Genomic DNA, 26,655 nt, shown 5'->3' with positions numbered 1-26,655 from the left:
CTATCACATCATGAGATGTGCAGGCAAATGGATGAAACTAGAAAAAAATCATCCTGAGGGAGGTAACTCAGACCCCAGAACACAAACAAGGTGTGGAGTCACTTAAAAGTTATATTAACTGTAATGTAGAGGATAACCATGCTACAATCCATAAACCCAGAGAGGCTAAAGAACAAAGAGGGATATAGGGAGGTTGCAAGAATCTCCTTGGGAAGGGGAAATAGAATAGATTTCTCTGATGGACTGGGGGGCAGGTCGGGTTGGGAACAAGATGGATGCAGGTGGGAAGTAGGGAGAAAACACTGGGAGAAACCACTGGATTTGGGGGACATTTCAGGGAAAGGTAGAAACCTAGTGCAATGGAAATTCCATGGAGTCTATCAGATTAACTAGCAAAAGCTCCTAGTAATGGTGGGCGTGGAGCCTGAACCAGCCATCTTCTGTTACCAAGCAAAGCCTCAAATGGAGGGGTTGGGCTTCACCCCAACCACTAAACCTTTGACCTACAATGTGTGCTGCCTGCAGAGTGTTGTAGAACTGGAGCCTACCATAATTGTCACCAGAGAGACTATTGAGCAACTGATGGGAACAGATGCTGAGTCCTGCAGCCAGACTATTAGAGGGAGCTTTGGGAGCCCTGTGAAGGAGGGAGAGGAAGGATCTGAGGGACCAGTGAGTCAGGACAGTGCAAGAACATACAGCCCACAGTTCCACAGACTCAACTGACTGGGAGCAGGGAGCCCGTAGGGTCAGACCTAGGTCCTGTGCATATGTGTTATGGCTGAGTAGCTTGGTGTGTGGGGATTCCTAACAGTGGGAGTGAGGGCTATTTCTGACTCTTGCCTGTTTCTGAGAGCCTTCTCCTCCTACTGGGTGTCATTGTCCAGCTTGGTGTGATGTGTGTCCCTAGTCTATTGTAGCTTGTTATGCCATGCATGGTTGATGTCCCTGGGAGGCCTGCTGTTCTCTAAGGGAGCTGGAAGAGGTGCATGTTGGGGAGAGGGGAAGTGGGAGGGAGGGGAAGGTACAGTTGGGATATAACATGAAAGAAAAATAAAAATTTCTTAAGAATGATAATTTTTGACATGTAAATCGGCAATTTAAGACAAAAGTAAATAGTCTTACTCAAGACTATTCCTCAATTGCTATGATAATTTTCTAACTTGATATTTTATATATTTATTGTGAGCCTTGGGAGAACTTTTGAGGGTCACTTCTCCTTCCACTGTGTGGGTCTCAGGGATAGATAGAACTCAGATTATCAGGCTTCATGGCAAGTGTCTTAACCCACTTAGTCATCTCACTAACTCCAGTAATAATGTTTTAATAATAGGGATATTATTAAATATCTTAATTTATGCCTTCTTAAACCATTTTTTCTTTAATACTTTTATTGTGTTTCCCAAGTACTTGTTTCTATTCTTTTTAAACCTCTATAAGAAATAATTTGTCAGCATAGCTCAAACAAATCATTGTGTATTGCCCAGTCATCAGGTGGATTATGAATAAGGCTTTAGAATAAAATGTAAAACCCCCCCTTACCTCTAAATTTTTTTATTATACATTAAACAGTTTTGAAAACCTAAAAATTAATAAACTTTATGTGTTTAATTTTTAAAGAGTGATTAGATGGAACCAGTAAGGTAAATCAGTGGGCAAAGGTGCTTGGGGCATAAGCCTGGTATCCTGAGTTTTGTCCCCACAACCCACATAGGAGGAAGGAGAGAGGAAAGCTGAGATACCATCCAACTACCACATGTTTTCACAACCCTTTGCTCCCATGTTATAGACACAGATACATAATAATTTAAAAGTGAAGCAAAATGGAAAGTACCCTATCATGCTTCAGAAACATTTGTGAGTATTGCTGTTTTAGGCCTGTGGTAACCTTATGATGAGCATATCTGTCAGTTCTACTTTTCCAATGATATTGTCCGTGTTTTATAACAATATTGACCAGCTAATAACCCTTAAGCGGCTTCTGACTTAGTGGAAGAAAAGAGACATACCTCTCTCACTGTGAATCAAATACTATAAATATGGTGCTATGATTTGGATAGGGTTTGAGTGTGTCCTCAAAAGTCTCGAATCTCAGTGTGTGTCAATATATAGGTGTTGGAACATAAGAGGTAAAGCCTAGTAGGGAGTTATTAGGGCACTCTGCCCTCAAAAGATAAGGGATTCCCTTAAAACCCTGAGGTAGTTCTCAGAGGACACTAGGAAGAGCCAGCCCCGGGTCCTGAGGCCTGGATTCGCCCTTAGTCCTGTTAAAGCTGGGGAGGGTCAGCACTTTGTTGTCAGCACTTTCACCATTGGGGTTTTGTGGAGGTTGGAGAACAGGGTCATGTCTGTGTAACTCAGACTAGCCCTGAACTCCTGGACTCAGCTGTTCTCCTACATTGACTGCACTTCAGTTTGCAATATCTTTTGAAAGAGCTGATTGTCATCATGTTCTAATAAAACAAATATAAATATCCAGATTGTTCTCCTAGTCACAATCCTCTTTCCTGTTCTTTGAGTTCTGGGACTAAAGGTGTCCACTGCTACCCTCAATGTGTCTTCTTTTTTGGCTTGGCATTCAGAATAAGAATTTAGGTAAAATGTACTAGTCTATCGGGGCATTTATATTACTATAGTTGGTGAATGTGATCTAGTTTTTCTTGCTTTGATTTTTCTTCTTCTTTTTTTTTTAATATTTATTTTATGTATAGAACACTGTAGCTGTCTTCAGACACACCAGAAGAGAGCATCAGATCCCATTACAGATGGTTGTGAGCCACCATGTGGTTGCTGGGAATTGAACTCGGGACCTCTGGAAGAGCAGGCAGTGCTCTTAACCCCCTGAGCCACCTCTCCAGCCCTGATTTTTCTTTTCATTTGTTCAAAATACTCAAATCTTTTATATGCCCACTGAAAACTTGTGAAACAATGAAAATGTAAATTATGATAAAATAGATAAGTGCATAAGCAGCTATGACAGTTACTTGAATTTGCTTTCTAATTTTGGTATGTGTGCATGCACGTGTCATGGCATAACCATGGAGGTTAGAGAACTTTGCAGAGTTTACTTTTGTATAGGTTCCAAGACTCAAACTCATGTTGCCAGCTTGTTCCACAAAGACCTTTACTTTTTGAGCCATCTAGCCAGCTCCTGTGACAGTTATTCGAAATACAACATTTCTTTCTAAAACTATCAGTGTTTGTTACATCTCACTCATACATTGGCTGGTGTTTTTTTATATCTTTGAAATATTATACTTAGCTTTTATATTGTAGTTTACTTATTATTTATTGAGGCAGTGTCTCACTATGCATGTAACCCCAGGTGGTCTGGAACTTGACAGAGATCTGCCTACCTCTTCCTGAAGACTGAGATTAAAGGTGAGAGTCACCATGCATTAAAAAATTCCATCTGGATCCAGGTGGTGGTGGCGCATACCTTTGATCCCAGCACTCAGTAGACAGAGGCAGGTGGATCTCTGTGAGTTTGAGGCCAGCCTGGTCTACAAAGTGAGTTCCAGGACAGCTAGGGCTGTTAAACAGAGAAATCCTATCTCAGAAAGAAAAGAAAAAAAGTCACCTGAAAATAAATAGAAAGGTTGGGAATGTGGCCTCTTATGTGTGTGTAATGTCCTTGAAACTGGCTAAAGCCTAATGTTCTCTTTTCCAGGTCTGTCATGCTAATCCATCAGAGAGGGCCCGTTTCATTCGCTGTATCTATAACTTACTGCAGTCATCTAGTCCTGCTGTAAAATACGAAGCTGCTGGGACACTGGTGACACTGTCAAGTGCTCCAACTGCAATAAAGGTACTTTGGTGACAGTATGATGACTTACTGATGCTTAACGCAGGTATGTCCAACATTTGACATCATTAATAGGACATCTACAAAGTTCCCACTTGAGAACCACGCCACTGAATTAGAGGAGGGGAAATATCAATACCCCTCAACCCACCCACCCACACCCACACAGAGCTTTAAGTAAGTACAATTTTGTGCTGGGCAGCATTCATATTTACCGTTGGCCACCAAGCTACAGGCTAGGTGCATGGCAGTGAGGACTACAGATTTTGTAAGATAACCTTCTTACATAATACAGCCTTTTCTTTCTGCTTTCACACACCTATGGAGAAAAGAGAGAAAGAAAGAATTACAGTATTTCTGGTTTCTAGAAAATTTTACTGATGTTTTAAGATCTCTCTTCATAATTATGTTAAAAACTGAATCTATAATGATGACTTCTAAAAAGTTTCTTGGGAATCTTCCACAATGATGACTGTGTTTCTTTTCTTTAGTGTAGTCCATCAAGACTATCAGATACCACTGACATGTTCTGAGAATAGTTGTTAGAAAGGCGGTTGGCATAAATTGTTGAATTTACTGTTTTACCTGTTAATACTTAAAACACTTTATTTAGAAATAATTTTTAACTTAAAGGGAAGTCACAGAAATAGGACAGAGTTCCCATACATTCCTCTTCCAGCATCCTTCATACCTTGTGTGATTATCATATAGTTATCAAAACTAAATTAACATTGAAACCGTATCGTCAGATAAACTAGATTTTGTTCAAATTTTTCTTCAGGTTTTGGTTAATGCCATTTTGTGTTTCATGATTAACTCTAGGATCCCACAGTCTACTCTGTTGTCTGTGTGAGTCTCCTCTAATCTGTAAATGTTATTTTTCATGCCTTCATGAAGAATATGAGTTTCTTTATGAGTGATTCTGGAACACGAGTTTGTCTCGTTTTCTCATAATCGCTGAGATTAAGCATTTTGGAGAAGAACAGCACAAAACCAATCTTCTGTTGTCACTGTTCTCACTATAGGATACCTGTGTACCTATACTGAGTACTGTCTCCCTGATTTCTTTACTCTTCTGATTTTTCTCATATTCAAAATATATTCAAGGTACTTTGAGACTGTAGATTTCTTGTCACTCCTCAGGTTTATTTCCACTAATTTTAACACCGATAGATGGATTTCCTCAGCAATAGTTATTACTAGATATTCTAAGGTAACTGTATAGTACCTCATTGTGCAGTTACTGTGGCATTCCTACATAAGGAAGCACTGATTTTCTCTTTTCTTTTTCATTTACATCAGTATGAATATTTAGTCTATGTAGCAGAATCCACCGTTACCATTATTTTGTTCAAGTTATTCCAGCTTTGACCATTGAGAACTTTTCTAGATTGCCTACTCTTTTCTTTGATTTTTAAACTTGATCATTCTACAAACCATTATACCTTTAAAAATCATATGTAAGCGCAGTAACAGGGCACGAGGGCTGTAGCTCAGTTGCTAAAGCAGTTAACTGGGATGTGGAAGGAGTTCAGTCACCAGCACTATCTCCTGAAAAGTTTAAATATATGTTAAAATATTTCATAACAGATTGTCTAGATTCTTTACATTCTTGCTTTTTTATCACTGTAGTAAAGGTATTAAATTTTATCCCTGATGTGAGATGTGTTTACTAGCCATATTCATATTCTCCACCCTCTTCTGCTATGTTTCCTCAGTTTCAGTCTGTAAGTATTTGCATCTGTGGCAACTCCTTTCCATCCTTGACTTTGTCATCGTTCCCATGCCTTCTGGTCTAGAGTAACGCTTGTTATAATTAGGTGCCAGACATGCACATCCCTCTAAATGAAACACATAAATGCTAGTGCAGAGGTGAATGAGTTTATTTTAGCTTCTTAGGGGCCTGGCAGGGAGGATCAGTTCTTACTCTCACAACGATTGTTTTTCCAGAGTGCATTTCTTTTTTTTATAGGCTGCTGCTCAGTGTTACATTGATTTAATTATTAAGGAAAGTGATAACAATGTAAAGCTCATTGTCCTGGACCGATTGGTAGAACTAAAAGAGCATCCTGCTCACGAGCGAGTCCTCCAAGTAAGTTCTGTTGTCCTTTATGTTTAGATCAGCCCACGCCTTGCCACTGTATGTAACCTAGAACCTGAAGCCTGGCAGTGTAAATTTTGGGCAACTGAGGTGTAACTTTTTTTTCTTTATATTTTATTGGATTTTTTAAATTTACATTTCTTTTTTTTTTTTTTTTTTTTTTTTTGGTTCTTTTTTTCGGAGCTGGGGACCGAACCCAGGGCCTTGTGTTAAATTTACATTTCAAATGTTATCCCCTTTCCTGGTTTCCCATGAGGTGTAACTCTTAAATCACCATCTCCTTTTACGTCTTTCTACTGGTCATCAATTTTTTGAAGAGTTAACTAAACTGGGTTTCCTCTAAAATGTTCTTCCTCCTGGATGTGGCTGGTTACTTTGCTGTAATGTCACTTAGCTTGTTCCTCTGACTTTTGTATTTTCCATGAAACAAGTCAAATCTAAAACTTGATAGAGTCGAAGCATACATTGTCAGCTTGGCTATGTCACATGTGATGTCATCACTTTATGTCTCATTACACTAGGTAAACCAAGTGTCTACTTCTTCCTACACCACTAATGCCATTACTAATCAGAGGCCTGAGGTGATGGAGGGCAAAAAGCACTGTGGTGCAGTTTGGATATTTTTCTCACAAAGATAAAAACACTGGCATCACTCTGTAGTTTTTGTTTTTTTCAGGATCTGGTCATGGACATCCTACGAGTACTGAGTACACCAGACCTAGAAGTGCGCAAGAAAACGCTGCAGTTAGCACTGGATCTTGTCTCATCTAGGAATGTTGAAGAGGTAAAACAAACATTGGTAACATTATTTGTAAGAGGTCCAGATAGGATGTCGTTCTCACTTATTTTTACTTTTGTCCCCCATAGTTGGTTATTGTCTTGAAGAAGGAAGTAATTAAAACAAATAACGTGTCTGAGCATGAAGACACTGACAAATACCGACAGCTTCTCGTGCGAACACTGCATTCCTGCTCTGTCCGATTTCCAGATATGGCTGCAAATGTTATTCCTGTGGTATGTAACTCTTATTGTTTTACTGTAAGATTCTCTAGATGTTTCATTTTTCTTTTTGGGTTATTTTACATCTACTGAAATTGTAACCATCTGAAATAATAAAGATCAAGATCTTTACATGTATTCCTATGATAACGAGGGAAAGAACTCAGATTTCTTTCTCTAAATCCTCATCACAAACTTGGCTGCACACAGGACTATCGAGACTCCTGTTTATGTGCCAGTGTCCGTCTCAGCTTACGTTTGGTCTATATGTTGAAAATCACGGACTTCCACTCTTTGTTCATTAATTTATTTCTGACTTTATATGCTTTTATCTCTGGAAACTATATAACTATTTGTCCCGTTTCTCTTTTTTGTTAGCTAATGGAATTTCTCAGTGACAGTAATGAAGCAGCAGCTGCTGATGTCTTGGAGTTTGTGCGTGAAGCCATTCAGCGCTTTGACAACCTGAGAATGCTGATTGTTGAGAAGATGCTGGAAGTCTTCCATGCTATTAAGTCTGTCAAGTAAGTTTAAACTACACTTAATGTAAAGTTGAGCACTTTTGTCAGTTTCTATTTTAAAGAGTCAGTAGAAAATAAAATAGAGGAAATAAGATACAGTGCACAATATCATTCACCATTCTCAGTTCATAGTGCATAGAATTGTTTCAGTTAGGCTTCCGTGTTCTAATTATATCTAAAACGTTGTGAACCACAGAATGACCAAGAAACATTTTTTTAAGTGTTGTACTTAAAATCACCTTTTGAATATTATTTATGTCACCCTCAGCATTTATTGAAAAGGTTTGAAAACAATCTGAATCTGATGTGTTTGATTCCATTAGCCTCTGTTTATGACAAAGGGTTTTTGGATACAGATTTTGCTTCATTTATTGCATTTGCTGGATAAACTACAAGAGATTGGTGGTATGTCTACTTAAATAGGATGGGACCAGTACACGGTTAGTTCAGTGGTGTGAAAGTGACTGAGAGGTATACATACACACACACTCAATCACCCCCACACACACATACACACACACATGTCATGTACATATTATGTATGATATGTGTGTATGCATGTATATGAAAGTAAAATTTGTCCTGTTATGACGAAAAATTGAATCAAAGCTTTGCTTTTGACAGCTGAAATCTTCTGGGACTTTAGTTTCTATGGTTGATTTTATTTTTCTAAATAAATTCAGTTAAAATCTAAGAAAAAGGATAACTAAAAATTTTATCCAGTTTAACATTTTAAAATAGAAAATTATTTCTGTCTTTGTTAACTGTCTAAGTTCAGAGGTTTAGTCCATTATTGTGGGAAGCATGATGGCGTGCAGGCAGACATGTTGCTGGAGAGGGAGCTGAGAGCTCTACATCTAGATCCACAGGCAGCAGAAAGTGACTGTGTGTCACATTGGGCATGGCTTGAGCACATATGACCTTAAAGCCTGCCTCCATAGTGGCACACTTCCTACAGCAAGGCCATACCTACCCCTACAAGGTCACACCTACTCCATCAAGGCCATACCTCATAATAGTGCAACTCCAGATGGCCAAGTATTCAAACACATGTGCCTGTGGGGCCGTCCTGTTCACATTTCCCCAGTAACATTTTAGGCTGAGAATTGGCTTTGTTCTTGTGACAGGACACTACTGTGTAGCCTGAGTACCTTTACTGTAAATATGTGCCTACTGCAGCTGGTCGTCATTGCGTGCTGTAGTGCTTTCTGGGCTGGTTTCAAACCCAGCACATGTGTGGTCCCCAGATAAACACTGTACCAGTGAATTGACCCTCAGCCCCAACAAGATGTACTGTATATGTCATCCCACTCAACATTTTATGTCTTGCACAAAAAAAGTGAAATGAATTTAAAAATTATATTCAAATAATATTTTTCTCATAGTAGAAAATGATAAAGCCAAATTTATTAATTTTAACTGTCCCCTAAATGAATGCCCGTGGGAAACATTTGGCTATTTAACTTTTACTGCTCAACTCACTAATTTTAGAATGTTCCTAATGACAGTGAATGCAAATAGCTATTTTCTTAGCTTCCCATTTGTTCCAGTCTTTCTGAAATGTTCCTCTTCCAGAATATAAAATCCTGATTTCTTGCCTTATCTTAAATTCACAGAGAAGTGTTTCTACATCAAGATTTGTTCCCAGGTTTGTATTTCAGATCTTGCATTCTTGTCCTAGGATTTATCGAGGAGCACTGTGGATCCTGGGCGAGTACTGCAGTACTAAGGAAGACATTCAGAGTGTGATGACTGAAGTCCGCAGGTCCCTTGGGGAGGTATGTTTGTGTGCCTTAGAGAACTGCTGTGCTGGCCGTGCAGCTCAGTGGTGAAGTCCATGTCCAGTCACATGCAGCCCTAGGTTCAGTCCTAGTACAAAGAAAGAAAAACAGCAATTGATGTTTCTGTCGTCATTCACTTTTGTGTTTTTGTTATGTAGTGTTGGAGCTAAAGAACACTGAAAATTATATTTTAATTACCCAGATAAATAAACCTCAGGAGCAATAGAAAATTAAAAGTGGCTCCCCTCCCCCTGCCTCCATGAGAACTGTTAACATTTGTTCAAATAATTATTTGTTTATCTTTGGGTAAGATTTTGTTTTAGCAGAATGTGCAGCTATTCTTTTTTTTCCCTTTCTTTCTTTCTTTCTTTCTTTCTTTCTTTCTTTCTTTTTTAGGGTGGGGGGTTGTTGTTGTTGTTGTTGTTGTTGTTGTTTTTCAAGACCAGCTTTCTCTGTGTAGCCTTAGCTATTCTGGAATTCAATTTATAGACTAAGCTAGCCTCTCTCTACACCTTAAGTGCTGGGATTAGAGTCATGCACCACCACTGTTGGCTTTTTTTTCTTTTTTTTCTTTTTTTTCTCTTTTTTGAGATCAGGTCTCACTATATAGCCCTGACTGGCCTGAAACTCGATGTATAGATTTGACTGGCCTTGAACTCAAAGATCTACTGATGTACCTGCTTCTAGCTCTTGAGTGTTGGCATTAAAGATGCAGCATGCCTGGCAATAGCTACAGACTGTGCTGTTGCTGATGTGCTTTGAAAGGGCTTTGAAAGTCTCAGAACAAGACTGACTCGAGACTGTTTATGTACTAACATTGGAATATTCCTTCACCAAAACAGCTTCATGGTAGAATACAAAGAACAATGGACTACTTTGTCGGGAGACCTGGGTTCTTTACTAATTACTGTCAGGAATCAACTCTGAGACCTTCACTTTAAGTTCCTTAACTACCTAAACTTTTTTTCATCTCTAAAATAAAAGACATAGAGTAGGCTTAATTAAAGACTCTTAGAGAAATTTAAGCCAGCATGTTGTCAAACAAGCTGTAGCAACCCTGTGATCAGCTAACAGGGTGGCTGGGGAAGTTACTTTGGCATTTTGTTTTAGAAGGATGAGTATTGGCTTGGTTCGTATTTCCAGGGAAGAGACAAAGAGGAGGAGTGAGGCCCATAGAGCATCTACTTTGCTAACACTATCCTGTTCATTTTTCTGTTGATGAATTGTTCAGAAAGAACTAAGATTCCCCCTTAATAGATTCAGAAATGAGGCTCACAATTATATTGTTCAGTATGATACAAGTAGTCAGTGGTGGTGTGGGAATTCACATCAGAATCATTGACTTTTAACCTTCTGTTCTTCCACAGAGCTCCACAGTCCAAATGCCTTTGTATAAAGTTGATTGACTACCTCAGTGTAACTTTACTGCTGATATTATTAAATCATTGTTTCCATTTGGCTTTTAGATCCCAATCGTAGAATCAGAAATAAAGAAAGAAGCTGGCGAGTTAAAACCAGAAGAAGAAATAACTGTTGGGCCCGTTCAGAAATTGGTTACAGAGATGGGCACCTATGCTACTCAGAGTGCACTCAGCAGCTCTAGACCTACCAAGAAAGAAGAGGACAGGTAACGCTTTTGCGCCCTGCTGGCTGAATGGCTGCACTGCCCTCTTGTGGTGAAGCAGCTGTGGTTTCTCTTACTAGTTTTTGATGCTTAAGTAAAAGTATTTACCATTTAAGGTCTTGAAATAAGGTATGTGTGTAAGGTTTCCCTGTGAATGGTCTCTGTAAATTTAGTCTTCCGTTCCTACTATTCCCATTGAAGTAAATATTCTTATAAAACTTACTTTACTCACATAGGATGTGCTGTGTATAAATTTAAGTCTGACTGCTTGTTAGTATCAGAAAGATATTTTGAAGTTTTCCCTGTTTCTTTGCTTTCTCTTTCTTTCCTTTATTATACATTTCTCCTGCACTAGCTAGCACTCAGGGCCGCTCACATGCTGGGTTAGTGCTCTGCCATTGGAGCTATGGTCTCAGTACAAACCGTCCAGCTCTGACTGATAAGTAACATTTCAGTTGTTCACCTCTTTGTTTTGCTGTCCGTGTTTATGAGACGATGATGAGAAAAAGGATGGTACAGTGTTGTTGAATGCTTCTTATGTACTAGAAGCCACACCAAATAGTTGATGTCAGTCTTGACAGCAGCCCTTTCAGAGAGTGTACTGTCTCCATTTTCAAGAGGAATTTCAGACCTAGAGAACCCTGTAAGCAACTCTGAAAGAGTACATAAGCCCACACTCAGGAGTCGCATTTTAGCTCCAGTGCATCTATCCTTAATTCAACATCCTTTTCTTTCTGTTCTTTGGACTGCTGAGTTATTTAAGAAAAGTATTAGTTACATATTCTTCTTTTTCATTTTGAAAACTAGTGAGGAATGTAACTGAGGTCCTTCTCACCAAACAGGAAATCAGTAGCTTACCTGAACCATTTATTCAAAAGCTACGTGCTACTTAAGGGTGTGTGGAGGAGAGAGGGTGTGTGGGAGGGGGAACATCCTCACAGAAGTAGGGGGAGAGGGGATGAGAGAAGAAAAACCGGGAAAGGGGATAACATTTGAAATGTAACTATCCATTTAAAAAAAAAATTGTGGTATTTCATGTTTGTTGATTCCTTTGCAGACCACCCTTGAGAGGATTCCTCCTGGATGGAGATTTCTTTGTTGCTGCCTCCCTTGCCACAACTCTGACCAAGATTGCATTACGCTATGTAGCATTGGTTCAGGAGAAGAAAAAGCAAAACGTATGTTCATTTATTCTGTATTTGTACAGTCATTGGTTACTAAATATCTACTCTATTGAACAGTGAAAAACTTCAAAGTTAATGCTACAGGTGTTAGTAGGGGAAACAGTCACAGTAGACACATAACATGACTAAAATATTGACAGAGAAACTCAGAAATACTATGATTAGTCTGATGAAGGAGGTGTGAGGAGTTATGGAGTCACTTCTGAAGGCCGGGGTTAGTCAGCCAATGGAAGCAGTGGCCTTTTCTCATTAGCATTTTTTATTGTCTATTTTATCTTTTGTACTTTATAAAGCTCATTTTCACTCAGCATGTGACAAACACTTCCTCATTTTTTTTAACCCTTCCTAGTTGTATTTGTAATATTTAATTTGTAATTTAAGCATCCAACTGTTTTTATTTTAAGAGTCCAAATTGATGTCCTCAGGATTGGTTGCATCACTTTTAAATGATAGGAGAATGTTTGTGGCTATCAGTTAAGGACCCAGGTTTCTTGCAGTGTCCAGTGAGTACCCTTAGCTCTGCTCGTACAGAGGTGGGCGCCTGTTGTTCTCCGTCTCATCAGCATGCCTCTGTCTGTGCCATTTCCCTTCTTCACCCTGTGTGGAGAGGAGTGTCCTTGGACCACAGATCGTGACGTAGGTCTGGACACAGGTCCTCACACGTAGGTTGCAAGGGTTCTACCAGTTGCGCCATCTCCCTCCACCCCTTCCACATGTTTTTGTAAAATTTGAGTTCCCGGTTGGCATTCTTTTCTCCCAGCACTGTATAGCTCCATTGTCTTCTGCCTTCCTAGTGAGAAATCTTCTATCACTCCTGCCTGCCCATGGCTGGTTTTATATTATTCTTATCATGGGTTTTAGCAGTTTAATTTGTCCATGGCTTAATGTGGTTTTCTTCATGTTTCCTCTGAGCTTTGGGGGTCTAACATTTACAGTTCTTGTACATTGAGGAAATGTCTGGTCATAGTTTTTTTTTCAGACATTGTTTTTTACACTCCCACCTCCCTTCCCTCTCCTTCTGAAGACAGGGTACAACCCTGGGGGTTTACACCTACTTCTCTGCTAGTTCTTCCCCTGGCCTTCAGTAGTTCTTCATATGTGGACCTAAGTTAGTTGGTCGTGGCATAGAGCATCATCTGTGGCACGTTAATGTACATGAGATTCCACATATAACATGGAATTTGCTTGAGATTTTTTTAAAATTTATTTATTTATTGTTTATGAGTACACTGTAGCTGTCTGCAGACACACCCCAGAAGAGAGCATCAGATTCCATTACAGATGGTTGTGAGCCACCATGTGGTTGCTGGGATTTGAACTCAGGACCTTTGAAAGAGTAGTCAGTGCTTTTAACCACTGAGCCATCTCTCCAGCCCTTGCTTGAGATTTTTAATCGTAGACCTGATAATACAAATTTCATTATGAAATCTGAGGAAAAATCATTTAAGGTTGCAGTATAAAAATGAAGATAGCCTAACAGATGTCTGTGCGTACCATGACCATGAATGGCACAACCTCACATGATGTGCCTCCTAATGCAGTACAGTCAGGACCATTAAACAGCTCCCACTCTGAATTGCAGCCAAGAGTAATGATCATTCTGGTGGTTTTGTTTGTTTAATGTGTGTGTGTGTGTGTGTGTGTGTGTCTGCTTATTTTTGTTTGTACTACATGCATACAATGCTCACGAGGGCTGAAAGAAGCATCAGATGCCCTGAAACAAGAGTTTCAGGTGGTTGTGAACCTGTGAGACTAACCAGGGTTCTGTTTAACAGCAGCAAGTGCTCTCAAAAAAATAAAATCTTGTGTGATTAAAAACAGACAGGAAAGTGGTGGGTCACATTCCAGTCCTCAGAATTAATCCCAGCATCAGGAGCCAGAGACAGATGGATCTCTGAATTTGAGGCCGCCTGATCTACAGGGGGAGTTCCAGGACAGCCAGAGGGCTACACAATGAAACTGTGTTTTGAAAAACCAAATAAACAAAACAGGCAAAACCAGGAAACTGGTCTAGTTTAAAGATACTGAAGAGAATGGTAGCTGATAAAATGTGTAAAGCTGATTCTGGGTTTTAAAATAAAATAAAAACTATTTTGAGGTGATTTAGGAAGATTTATTTGAATTCATAATATAGTACATATATTTGGGGATTGTTCAGCTTCTCAAATAAGAAATCATCAATACTTTTGGTTTTATAGGAAATTGTACTCATTCGCAGTAAATAGTTGCTAATATATTTATGAGGGAGAAATCTTGTTTTCATATGGCCAGCCAAAGTATATGAGTTAATAAAAAGGCAAATAGGAAGGTCTGGAAGCTAGGTTAGTCAGTAAAGTGCACAGTCTTGAGAGCCTGAGTCCTGTCCCCAGCATCCATATAGAAAGCCAGGTGCAGTGAAGTCTGAGTAGAGGCAAAGACAAGTCTCTCTGGGCTTGTTGACCAACTAGACTAGCTTACTGTCACTGAGCCTGAGTCCCAGAGTAAGGTCCTATCTCAAAAGCAGTGTTGACCCCTGCCTCCACACGCATGCACCCACAGGAACGTAAACACACAGAAAGCAGACATGGCTAAGAAATCAACAGTTGCAAATTGTTCTTTCAGCTTTTCTGGAGGATTTAAAGAGAAAACCATTAGAAGGCTGACAGAACAAAACAGGGAGAAAGGTGTGGGAATATCTAGGGAAATAAAATCTGAACGGCTTGTTTAATTCAGGTGTATTGAGGAATTGTCTGTTAGTTGTATTTGAGTGACAGGAGAATCGTGGCAGTAACCAGTCTCTCTGCTTCTGCAGTCTTTTGTTGCTGAGGCTATGTTGCTTATGGCAACCATCCTTCATTTGGGAAAATCCTCTCTTCCTAAGAAGCCAATCACTGATGATGATGTAGACCGAATTTCCCTGTGCCTCAAGGTCTTATCTGAATGCTCACCTTTAATGAATGACATTTTTAATAAGGAGTGCAGACAGTCTCTTTCCCAAATGTTGTCTGCCAAACTCGAAGAAGAGAAACTATCCCAAAAGGTAAGGTATATATGAAAAGTCTATAGAGTGCTTTATAAGTTGGGGTTTTTTTCCTTTTTAATTTTGTTGGTTTTTCAGTCTCTGTTTAAGTCTGTCCCTGTGAAAGATTTATGAAAAGCTATTGTTCTTTTCCATACAAAAAGACATGTGCATTGCTTCTTCAACACAGAAAGAATCTGAAAAGAGGAATGTAACAGTACAGCCTGATGACCCCATTTCCTTCATGCAACTAACTGCTAAGAATGAGATGAACTGCAAGGAGGATCAGTTCCAGCTGAGTTTGTTGGCAGCGATGGGTAACACTCAGAGGAAAGAGGCAGCAGACCCCCTGGCGTCCAAACTCAACAAGGTGACGGAACCAGACACATGATTGTCTGTTGTTTGTTCATTTCAGGTTCGGTCTCACTGTTTAGCCCTTGCTGAGCTGGAACTAATAGCTTAGACCAAGCTTTCCTCGAACTCACAGAGATTTGCTGACCTCTCTCCCAAGAGCTGAGATTTAAAGGCTTGTGCCACCATACCCAGTTGAAAATTTATTTAAGTTGGCTACTTACGAATAAGTGGCTGGTCCTATTGTGCATATGTGATTTTTTTTGGGGGGGGGTTATTTTGATTAAATAGCTAGTTATATAGAATTGAGTCCATGGGAGCTTGTGCGTGCATGTATGTACGACTCTGCTTTTGATAACAGGCAAACACTGTACCACTGAGCTATACCTCCAGTCCTAGCATCAATTTTTACCAAGTCCTTGTGATATTTAGATCCATGAAACTTCACTTGAACTACACATCTATAATCTCAGCACTTAACAGAAAGATTACAAAGCCAAGGGCAGTCTGGGCTACCTGGTTAAAAAAAGAAAAAGACTATAAGCTAGTTACCTGTCATCCGTCAGAGGAGTGAGCAGTCTCAAGTTAATTTGACCATTACAGATAAAAGTCAGTAACAGAATCAGAACTACGAAAGCTTTTTTTTTTTCTTTCAAAACTTAGAATTGGCATTTCAGAAGCTGAGACAGCAAGACCACAAGTTTGAGGCCAGCTCTATAACGTTGCTTGAAATAAACAGCAAATTAAAACTTGTTAGCAACAATCTTACACTTACAAGGTTTTAGATTTTTCTTTTAATTGTTGTAAAAATTACAGAACATAGAAGTTACTGTTTTAATCTGGTCTTGCTTTGCTTCATCCCACTGCTGAGGGTTGAACCAGGACTCTGCCAGGAAGTGTATTCTGCGGCTGAGCTCGCTGGCATCTGTGGCATTACTTGTGTTTCATAATTGTGCAACCATCTCCAGAACTTCTCTGTCTCATTAGACAGTAACATCCCATCCCCATTCCCTGCTGCTCCTGGCAGCTCCCAGGCCATTCTCCCTTTCTGATTTTGACTACTTCTTCTGCTCATACAAGTGGAATCATTGTGCTTTTGGTTTTTTTGACTGGAATTTTTCACTGAGTGTAAAATAGTGTTTTCATTATTTGAATGTTTATACTATATAAACAGAAGTTCCTTTACTTTAAAAAAATTATTCCTGGGGTTGGGGATTCAGCTCAGTGGTAGAGCGCTTGCCTAGCAAGCGCAAGGCCCTGGGTTCGGTCCCCAGCTCCGAAAAAAAAAAAAATTATTCCTAACATTTACGTATTTGTTTGGTGGGTTGGGGAGTGTACTCTATGGGTGGAGCTCAGATTGTCCATCCATTAACCCACTGAGCCACCACATGTGTTTGTGAGGTCAAATACAGCTTAACAGAATTTGGTTCTCCTGCCCAGTGGATCCGGTGTTGAACTCATCAGGCTAAGTTGTTTCATTCTCTGATCATGTCTGTTTTTGTTTTGACAGGTCACTCAGTTGACAGGTTTCTCTGATCCAGTGTATGCAGAAGCTTATGTTCATGTCAATCAGTATGATATTGTCCTGGATGTTCTTGTTGTAAACCAAACCAGTGATACTTTGCAGAACTGCACATTAGAGTTAGCTACTCTAGGTGAGAAAATTTATCCTAAGGAAAGGTTTTTATGTAATAGATCTTCATGATGCATTACTAAGAAAGGGAGGGTCATAGTTTTCAGTATAAGGATCCTTCTGAGAACTTTTCACCGTTTTTGATAATCCAGGCTTAGATTACAGTTAAAATTTTGTCTCTTTAAACTACCAGTTTTCTAAACCTTTGTCATACTTGACTGACTTATGCTTTTTGTGTGACTCAAGTAGGTTCAGTTCTGAGTTTGATGCAGTAGCTGTGTGAATTTGTAGAGTACTTAACCTAGCATGCATAAGGCTTTGGGTTCAAGCTCCAGTACCACATTCAGCCAGCATGGTAGTCTGTGCTTGTTTTCCCATCACTTCAGGGAGACCGGGACTTCAGGAGTTCAAGGTTATTCTCAGCCACGAAACCAGTTCCAAACCATCCTAGTCTACACAATACCCTGTCTCAAATAATTAAAAACACATTTACTAAGTAGTTCACTTAGTAAAATTTAAATTGCCTTGGTAGAGAATTAAGTATTTTCTGTTCCCTGCCACATGGGGCCAAAGCAATGCATCATTATTAGCGTTTTTCAACATTTTTTCTTGATAAAGACATAGATTAGATTCTGTAACCACATGTATGTACATCTAGTTTTGAAAATATGAAATATGTATAGAGCAGTATAGTGTCTCCAGGTGTGGTTTATGCAGTCATCAGGGGACACTAGGATTTAGAGAAATTATGCTTTGCCCTGTCTTCAGTGAGCCATATCTTAAAGAGTGCACAGGTATCTTGAAGGGTATCTTACCCCTTTGTAATGCTATGTATAGGTTAAGCTTTCTGAGAAGTTCTTAATCATTGAAATAGAAATGGTATACTCAAAGTGCTCCCACTCATGAATATAGTTACTCTGTGTAGAATATAGAATTATGCCTAATACCTTTTAATAGAGGTTATGTAGATTAATATGATTGCCAAGAATATTAGATGATTTCCTTTTTTTATTATAATGTTTGAATCATATACTTCTTATTTGTTTATTTTTCTAAAAAATTAACATATGCATTCTAGTACTGTTTTATGATTAATAAATGTTTTTTTTTTTTTTTTTTTGGTTCTTTTTTTCGGAGCTGGGGACCAAACCCAGGGCCTTGCGCTTCCTAGGCAAGCGCTCTACCACTGAGCTAAATCCCCAACCCCAATAAATGTGTTTTTAACTGTATCCAAATCTTGTTTATTTTCTCCTAGGGGATCTGAAACTCGTGGAAAAACCATCTCCTTTGACTCTTGCTCCTCATGACTTTGCGAATATTAAAGCCAATGTCAAAGTAGCATCAACAGAAAATGGAATAATTTTCGGCAATATAGGTATGGTTCTGTTTTGTGGTATGTGATAATTGAGTTTTTTATTAAAGAATTTGGTAGTATGCAGCTATGAAAATGACTTGAGAGAAGAATATGAATCCATTTATTTATAGGGTACTCTCTATGATAACCAAGCATTGTATTATGTTCTAGATAATACCAGACTGAGCTAGATGGAGGAGTCATAGGCTTCAAGAATCCACCAGGCAAAATGAGGAGGCAGAAATAATAACAGTGTAATTAGGGTTAGTTTGATACAGGGCATTCTTTGGGGTGGTGCAGAAAGCAATATAGTATGGGAAGCTGGGTAAAGGAAGAGTTGCTGTTCAAATAGAACATTTGTACTGGTCGTAGAAGTTCATATAGGCCAGCACATAGGACTATTTCAGACATTGAGGTAAGCCTGTACAGAAGAATTTGTCTAGCAATTTCTGTTATGGGATAGACTACTGTAGTGAGGAACAGATCCTTCTTCAGATGCTTAAGGTCAAGTAAGGGGAAACAGGTATGCAAAATACGTATTTTCACACATGATGCTGAATGCTGTGAAGGAAGCCTGTATGAGAAGCAGTGTGTGAGTCCATGAAGGGATTTGGTCAGTCCTCAAAGGGTTGTAAGGGATTGGAATGTTCGGAAAGGCTTCACAGTGCATGTTGAGTTGGATTTTAAACAGTCAGTAAGTAATCCACAGAGGATTACGAGTACAAGCAGAGCAAATGCACGTAGAACGATGTGCTGAGCACTTAGAGTGCAAAGTGAGTTAGGAAGTCAGGGAAGCTGACCCCGCTTGCCCTGCGAAACAGGAAGACACTGGAGGGTGACAAATGAGATGTGTGATTAACTGTTTCTGTGATAGCAGTACAAATGGTAACTCTGTAGAAGATACTGGAAGATTGCCTGAGTAGGCTATTGCAGAAACCAAGTGAGAGGGGAGAGCCCTAAACTGACAGAGCAGTGCTTAGAGTAGAAAGGAGGGAGGAGGTAGTGTGCTTTAGGGATATGTCTTTAGGTACAGAACTGTTAACTAAAGGAAGACAGTTTTGGTAATCCTGTCTTCCCTGAAAGTAAAAAGAGAACTTAGATCCCTATCAGAGTATAACTTCAAATTTAGGCTTTTTTGTTTTCGGGGTTTTTTTTGGGAGGAGGCGGTGCTGGCTGGCTGGTTGGTTGGTTGGTTGGTTGGTTAGTTGGTTGATTGGTTGATTTTCTTGAGACACGGTTTCTCTGTGTATCCCTGGCTGTCCTGAAACTCATTTTGTAGACCAGGCTGGCCTCGAACTTGGAGATCAGTTTGCCTCTGCCTCCCAAATGTTGGGATTAAAGGTGTATACCACCACCTAACTTTGCTTTTGTTGAGACAGAGTAACCCAGACTAGACTCAAATAAAGTAATAAATACTTCTGCTTCAGTTCCAGCTTCTGGGATTATAGGCATGTATCATCACAACCATCCCAGATTATGTCTTTCTAGGGAAGAGACAGTCTTAGATAATCTTATATTACTAAATTTCACCAACATATAACCAAATATTAGGAGGAAAAGGTTTGGATTTATAACTAGGTCCCAACTATGAGAATACTGAACTATTTGTATGTCTAGTGTAGTACCTGGCCCATTATAGCTGAGATATATATATATATATATATATATATATATATATATATATATATATAAACAACAAGAGACAAAGTGTACCTGAGCCTAAGGTCTAACTCCTAAGTCCTATCGCTTACCAGTTCTGTAACCTGAGGAAACTTATTTGACTTACCTGCTTTCCTAATTTGTGAGATGGAAAATAGTAAGGTAGGATTGATGGCGCTATTCAGTTGGTAATATTTATAAAGCACTTAGAATCTAGTATATATAAATATTTGCTAATGTCATAAATATTTGTTATTTTGAACTAGCATCTACCCTTTTGATCGGGACTCTTTATGTTTATTACAGTTTATGATGTCTCTGGAGCAGCAAGTGACAGAAACTGTGTGGTCCTCAGTGACATCCACATTGACATCATGGACTATATCCAGCCTGCAACTTGCACTGATGCTGAGTTCCGTCAGATGTGGGCCGAATTTGAATGGGAAAATAAAGTTAGTCGTTGAGAGGTTTCCTATGCAGTTCTTCCTTATGACTAGTGATGAGGGTTTTTTTAAAGTCATTCCCCCCAAAAAGCATAAGAAGTGAGAAGCAAACAGTTCTTCATTATGTGTTCCTGTGTATTATCTTAACGAGAAACCATGCAAGTACTTTGGTAATTCCGTGTGGTGAATGGCAGTTCTTTTTGGAATCTTGTGATGGTATCTTGCTCTCTAGCCTAGTCAAGTCTCCAGTGCCCAACCTTCTTGCCCATGTCATCTTGGCACAGACACTAGAGTGTGCATCACCACACCTAGCAAGTCATAACTCTGTAACTACTTTGGTTGAGACCGTGTAGACAAGATCCCTCCTGTGCTGTGTCGGGATGATAATCTACCATTGGCTCTCGTATCCTCAAGGCTGTGCGAAGTCTGTGGCCCAGTGGGAAACTTTGCCCCCTAAGTTTTCTGTGAACTCTGTGTCTCTTTGACGGTCTAGGGAGGTATCTGTCTGGAAGCCCTGCCATGCCAGCTGCTTTCGTAGCAGTCATTACTTTTTTATTGCCCTTCTTCCCTCCATAGTTGGCAGAAAGCTGTAGGATGAAATGGCTGTGACGCACAGTTTACTGAGTCCTCTCCTCTGCAGGTGACAGTTAACACCAACGTGACTGACCTGAATGATTATTTACAGCACATCCTCAAGTCCACCAACATGAAGTGCCTGACTCCAGAGAAGGTAGGAGGAGGCTAGAAGAGGTGAAATTCTATAAAAAGTCTATAAAAAAAAGTTTCTGTTAATGCCATAATGTGCATCTTCCTAATAAGAAAATGTCAGCTGTCATCTGGGGTGTGTAGCTCAGTGACAGAATGTTTGTTTAGCAGCACGCACGCACGCACGCACGTACACATACATGGGGGTGGGGCCGGGGGCGGGGGTGGGGTGTGGGTTTACTGCCAAATTAGTAGATTTTGTAGATTAGTTTCTTCAACAGTTTTTAAGTCCAACAAAAGAAGCCTTTCTTTATGGAAGTTAAAAGCCTGATACAGGAGACAAATAAGTAAATCAGAACAGAATATGTAAATATAAATTTGAATAAGTACTCTTAAAACTATAGAATGCACAGGGAATTCTTAAATTTTTATACATATATTTATTTTGAGTTTTGGCAAACTTATTAGCTCCTATACCAAGCACCACGTAAGTAAAGTTTTAAGTAATAGTTTGCATGTATATTGAGTTTGCCAAGGTATTATAGTTCTCTAGCCAAGTACTGGATCTATCACACATTTCTTCCCAGGCCCTTTCTGGCTACTGTGGCTTCATGGCAGCCAACCTATATGCTCGCTCTATATTTGGAGAGGATGCACTTGCAAATGTCAGCATTGAGAAGCCAGTTCACCAGGGACCAGATGCTGCTGTTACTGGCCATATAAGAATTCGTGCAAAAAGTCAGGTAATAACATCCTTTTTTGAGAACATCTCTGCACCAAATAGAGGAAGAATTCATATATGTCTTATTTCTGTGATAAATTTCTTCTGTCATAATTATGTTTTGTGCCTGAGATAAATATATACATACATACATATGCATGGTATTTTCTGAGGTTTAATTCATTTAAAATGGCTTATCTACCATATTGCCTAAAACATCGATTCCTGAGTGATGTTTGTTTTTCTTTTTTCTTTTTTTTTTTTTTTTTAAGATTTATTTAACGTACAGCATTCTGCCTGCATATGTGACTGCAGGTCAGAAGAGGGCACCAGATCTCATTACAGACGGTTGTGAGCCACCATGTGGTTGCTGGGATTTGAACTCAGGACCTCTGGAAGAGCAGTCAGTGCTCTTAACCACTGAGCCATCTCTCCAGCCCTCTGAGTGATGTTTGTGAAACAGATTCTATAGAGTTGTTTAACAGATAAGGCATCAGTCTAACACAAACCAACATCACTAAAATCAACCAGTAAACGTTTTTGGAGTCTGTCTTTATATCCTTTGTTTTGTTGTTGAATGTGACGTCGTCATCCAATGGAGGCGTAGTTAGGCTGTGCAGCCTGTTTGGGCATTGTTTCAGTAATCACTGTTGTTGACTCTGGGAATGTAACTCAGTCTTGGGAATACTCTCCTAGCATGTGTAGACCATGAGTTAATCCCAACATCACAAAACCAGATAAAAATATAAACATCTTCATTCTTCTTTGCAGGGAATGGCCTTGAGCCTTGGAGATAAAATCAACCTGTCTCAAAAGAAGACTAGTCTCTAAGAATGAACAAACGGTCCTCGAAAGTGTAAGGTTAAAATTTAGGTGTGGGCTGATTGGACTCCGACGTTTTTGTACTCTTTCATGCTTTATGCTTGTAGAATTTGAGTTCATGCTGAATTCATTCCAGCCCGTAATTTATAGCCTTTCCCCTAAATCAAGAATGAGTTTAAAATTATAGTTTGTCTTTTATCTTAACAGTTCTGAATGCTGTCCTCAAAGTATATAAAGTTCCTCATATGTACCAAGACCATTTTCACAATAAACAGATCTGTTCATAAATTTTTGTTATTTTATAAATAAATTACTTAATTTTAGATTTGTATCAGTGGAATTTCTTCTTTTTTTTACCTGGCCTATATTTATGAAGAGAGTTACAAAGTGAGTGACCTAAAATGGAGCGGGTACTGGTTTAGTGCATTATTGTTCCCTCATTTTCTGTAATGACATTAGTGTCTCTAAAACTCTAGGGTCTCAAACTTTGCTTCAAGGAAAAAGTATCCAAATTACCTGAGAAAAGTGTCTTTGGCTTAAAGGAGCTGTAAGACTCTGACTGCCATACTATTCTTGATGATCCTGAATTATTATGGAAATTAGATCATCTAAAATCAGTGTGAAAATTCATGCACATTCAGCATTGGGTGTTTGTGCTTGTTAGTAATTACAGTGGCTCTAGCCAGTGACAGACTGCACTGGGAGGATTAGCTTTGGGGGATTCAGCAGCTGTTCCGTTTCCAAATGGCCTCTGTTTTTCACTCCTTCCCTACTGTTCATAACTTCACTGGGCTAAGCAACACACACCCCTCATTATGACTCCACTTGTTTGTGAGTGCAGTGTCCCAGGCCCTGCCATTCTTTGGGCTCTGTACTAGGAATGATTGAGATAGACTGAGTTTTGCCAAATCTCAGCTTAAGCTATTACTTTGTCTTTCCTCCAGGGCTTCATCCTTCATTCCCCACAAGTCCATAGATAAGAGCTGAGGCAGAATGGAAATGACATCCTGTGTTGTCAGTGAGAACAGAATGATTTGTTGGGCCTGTAAGAAGATTAATACTTTGTATGATATCATAAATTTTGAAACCACTTACTGTTTTAGTCAGCAAACCAGAGAATTACAGGACATTTGCAGTCTTAGAGCACTGAGATCTTTAAACGCAGTCATAGCTGCCAACTAGGAGAGATACAAGGACTGTGGGAAAGGAGTCATTTTGATACAGAGTCAAAGGGTGGAGATAACTTGATGGGAGTTGAGGAATGATTGCATTAGATCAGTTCCCACACTGTTCTTTTGAACATGGGTTTCATTAAGCGACATTGGACATTCTGAAAGAAAAAGGGTCCACAGCTAGTAATTTAAGGAATGCTACATATAGTCCTTACTAAAGAGTCATAGTACACATTAGCATGCTAAAATTTCTGAGAGACCCTTCAGTGAGGAAAGTGGAATTTTTTTTTTTTTCTATTCTTTTTTTTGGAGCTGGGGACCGAACCCAGGGCCTTGCGCTTGCTAGGCAAGCGCTCTACCACTGAGTCAAATCCCCAACCCCAAAAGTGGAATATTTTAATCTTCCCTTGGTAGGGAATCCTTCCCCATAGGACACCTGTTGACACAGCCTGCACAGTCATAGTCTCAAGTTCACAGCTAGCTTGAAGTCTGAAGATGTATTAGGCTGTCCTCGAATGCTTGCTAATGTAGAGGGAGCAAGCCACACGTAGAATTTAACTTTATACCCAGTTCATTTCACAGTTTTCAGGCCAAGTTTGCTGGAATCAAAATCTAGTACTGGCATCCTGAGGCTGTGTCAGCAGTCCCAGCTCACATTGTCTTTTTTTTTTTTTTTTTTTTTTTTTGAGCTGGGGACCAAACCCAGGGCCTTACGCTTGCTAGGCAAGCGCTCTACCACTGAGCTAAATCCCCAACCCCTCACATTGTCTTCTTTATAACTCAAAAAGGAGAAAAAGAAGAAAAGAATGCAGTTGAGTTGCCAGAAGTTAGTGACAGCTGAGATGCAGGCCACCTCATTAGCTTTCACCACCTTTGTGCATGTAATGATTAGGAACCACTTGTCTGGTGAAGCTGTTTCCAGTGTCACAGTTAGTTCAGTTTGGAATGTAGTGTACATTCAAAGGTCATGGAAGCTCATAGTAGATGATACAGCATAGTTACAGTGTCTCATAAGAAAACAAACACACTACCTGAGGCAAGTACAGGCTTAAGATCCTACTACCCAGTAAATAAAGCAATGTTATGTTTCGTAATGTCATGACACTAGAGGGAGCTCTGTGCAATTATTTTCATTTGGTGATAAGATTTATGTTAAAAGTTATCTAACAAAGGAAAAGGCAAGGTGACTTTATTACCAAGTGAATTAATAAAAAGAACAAAGAAAAGTTAATACAGCTGTCACAGTAAGCAGATTGTTCACGTTGGTTATTATTGATTGTTATTGTTAAAGTCACTACTGCACCTTACTACTGAAAGCACGACTCCTATCCCCAGAGCACACCTGTGCGTAGAAAGCAGGAGGACCGTGGGCTTGAGATCACTTTGGGCTATATAATAAGACATCTGAGGATGTAAGCCAAGAAGCATAGATGCCAAAACTATAGAAATGTGCTATCTGTCAGACATTTCCGTATGATTTAGAAATAATGCGAGAGACAAAGACTCATACAGAACATGGGAAGGTTGGGGATTTAGCTCAGTGGTAGAGCGCTTGCCTAGCAAGCGAAAGGCCCTGGGTTCAGTCCCCAGCTCCAGAAAAAAAAAAAAAAAAAAAAGAAAAAAGAAAAAGAACATGGGAAAAGTCCACGAGCTACTAAGGAGCTGGCCCAAGGGTAAAGATGCCTGTGCAAAGCTTGACGGCCTGACTGTGATCCCTTAGGACCCATACTGTAGAGGGTAAAGACCTTCCCACAAGTTGGTCCCACACACACGAATAAAATGTCATTTTAAAAAGCCCAGTATTAGATGTGAAATCCAGTAAAGTAAGTTTTACTGGTTACTTGGTTTTTTCTACATTAATAAGTATTCTAATCTAAGTAGCTTTTCTCTTAAATCAAGACTGGAGGCTAGAGATATGGCTTAGTGGGTAAACTACTTCTTGTGCAACCTTAAAGGTCTAAGTTCAGATCTCAAAAACCTACGTCAAAAAGGGAGGTGCTCAGCAGCACACATCTGTACCTCAGTGTGGGCCCTGAAGGTGGGCAGGGTCTATGGACTCACCAATCCAGCTGAACTGGCAAGCTCTAAGTTCAGTGAGAGAACCTTGTCCCCAAAAATAAGGTAGAACTGGCCTTGGAGGCACATGCCATAAATCCTAGTATTCAGGAGGCAGAGGCAGGAGGATCTCTTAAGTTCAAGGCCAGCCTGGTCTATATAGTGAGTTCAGGCCAACCAAGGGCTACATAGTGAGACCCTGTCTCAATAAAGAAGAAAAGGCTAGAGGAGGAATCTCATCATTGACCTCTAGTTTCTATATGCATAACTATGATTGAGTACAGACACACACACACACACACACACACACACACACACACACACACACACACACACGATTTGACTTAGTGATGGTTAAATTCCCATTCCTAAACAGAAAACCTTACCACTTCCTACATTCTGACAGAAAGACTAAGAGCCTGGAAATCAGGAGAAGGGCTATAAAATGTGTCTTTGGGATACAACATAGCCAATACAGTCATGACATCACAGCAGCTGTAGCCACCTGTAATGAACCCACACAAGACTGGACGTGTCAGCAAACAGTAATGAGTCAGAGAGGTGCTCATGGGGCACTACCCCTCCCTTCTGATGGATTCTAGAGAAGACACAATTATCGTCTTAGTCTAATGTACCCACTGAGGAGAAATAGGGATAAGAGGGTAATTAGAGGAGGAGGTTATAATAAAAATGCACTTTATAAATAGGTGATATCAAAAAACGAAAG

General features: G+C 39.6%; 1 protein-coding gene across 3 annotated transcripts in view; it reads left to right on the top strand.

Annotated features, from left to right (window-relative positions):
* Positions 1–23,024, top strand: part of Copb1 (COPI coat complex subunit beta 1) — a 37,938-nt gene extending 14,914 nt beyond the window's left edge. For all 3 annotated transcript variants that reach the window (XM_008759660.3, NM_080781.2, XM_008759661.4), the window contains 16 exon segments: positions 3,671–3,808; positions 5,778–5,897; positions 6,583–6,690; positions 6,774–6,920; positions 7,284–7,429; positions 9,108–9,204; positions 10,674–10,834; positions 11,889–12,009; positions 14,807–15,034; positions 15,204–15,383; positions 16,875–17,019; positions 18,253–18,372; positions 20,317–20,462; positions 21,094–21,183; positions 21,746–21,901; positions 22,651–23,024. In XM_008759660.3, coding sequence (XP_008757882.1) covers positions 3,671–3,808; positions 5,778–5,897; positions 6,583–6,690; positions 6,774–6,920; positions 7,284–7,429; positions 9,108–9,204; positions 10,674–10,834; positions 11,889–12,009; positions 14,807–15,034; positions 15,204–15,383; positions 16,875–17,019; positions 18,253–18,372; positions 20,317–20,462; positions 21,094–21,183; positions 21,746–21,901; positions 22,651–22,710 — 2,163 coding nt within the window. In that variant the 3' untranslated portion in view covers positions 22,711–23,024.
* Positions 23,025–26,655: the final 3,631 nt, after the last annotated feature.

Source organism: Rattus norvegicus, chromosome 1 (assembly GCF_036323735.1).
Source record: "Rattus norvegicus strain BN/NHsdMcwi chromosome 1, GRCr8, whole genome shotgun sequence".
In the NCBI taxonomy this organism is placed as follows: domain Eukaryota; kingdom Metazoa; phylum Chordata; class Mammalia; order Rodentia; family Muridae; genus Rattus; species Rattus norvegicus.
This window is presented reverse-complemented; position numbering and strand designations above follow the sequence as displayed.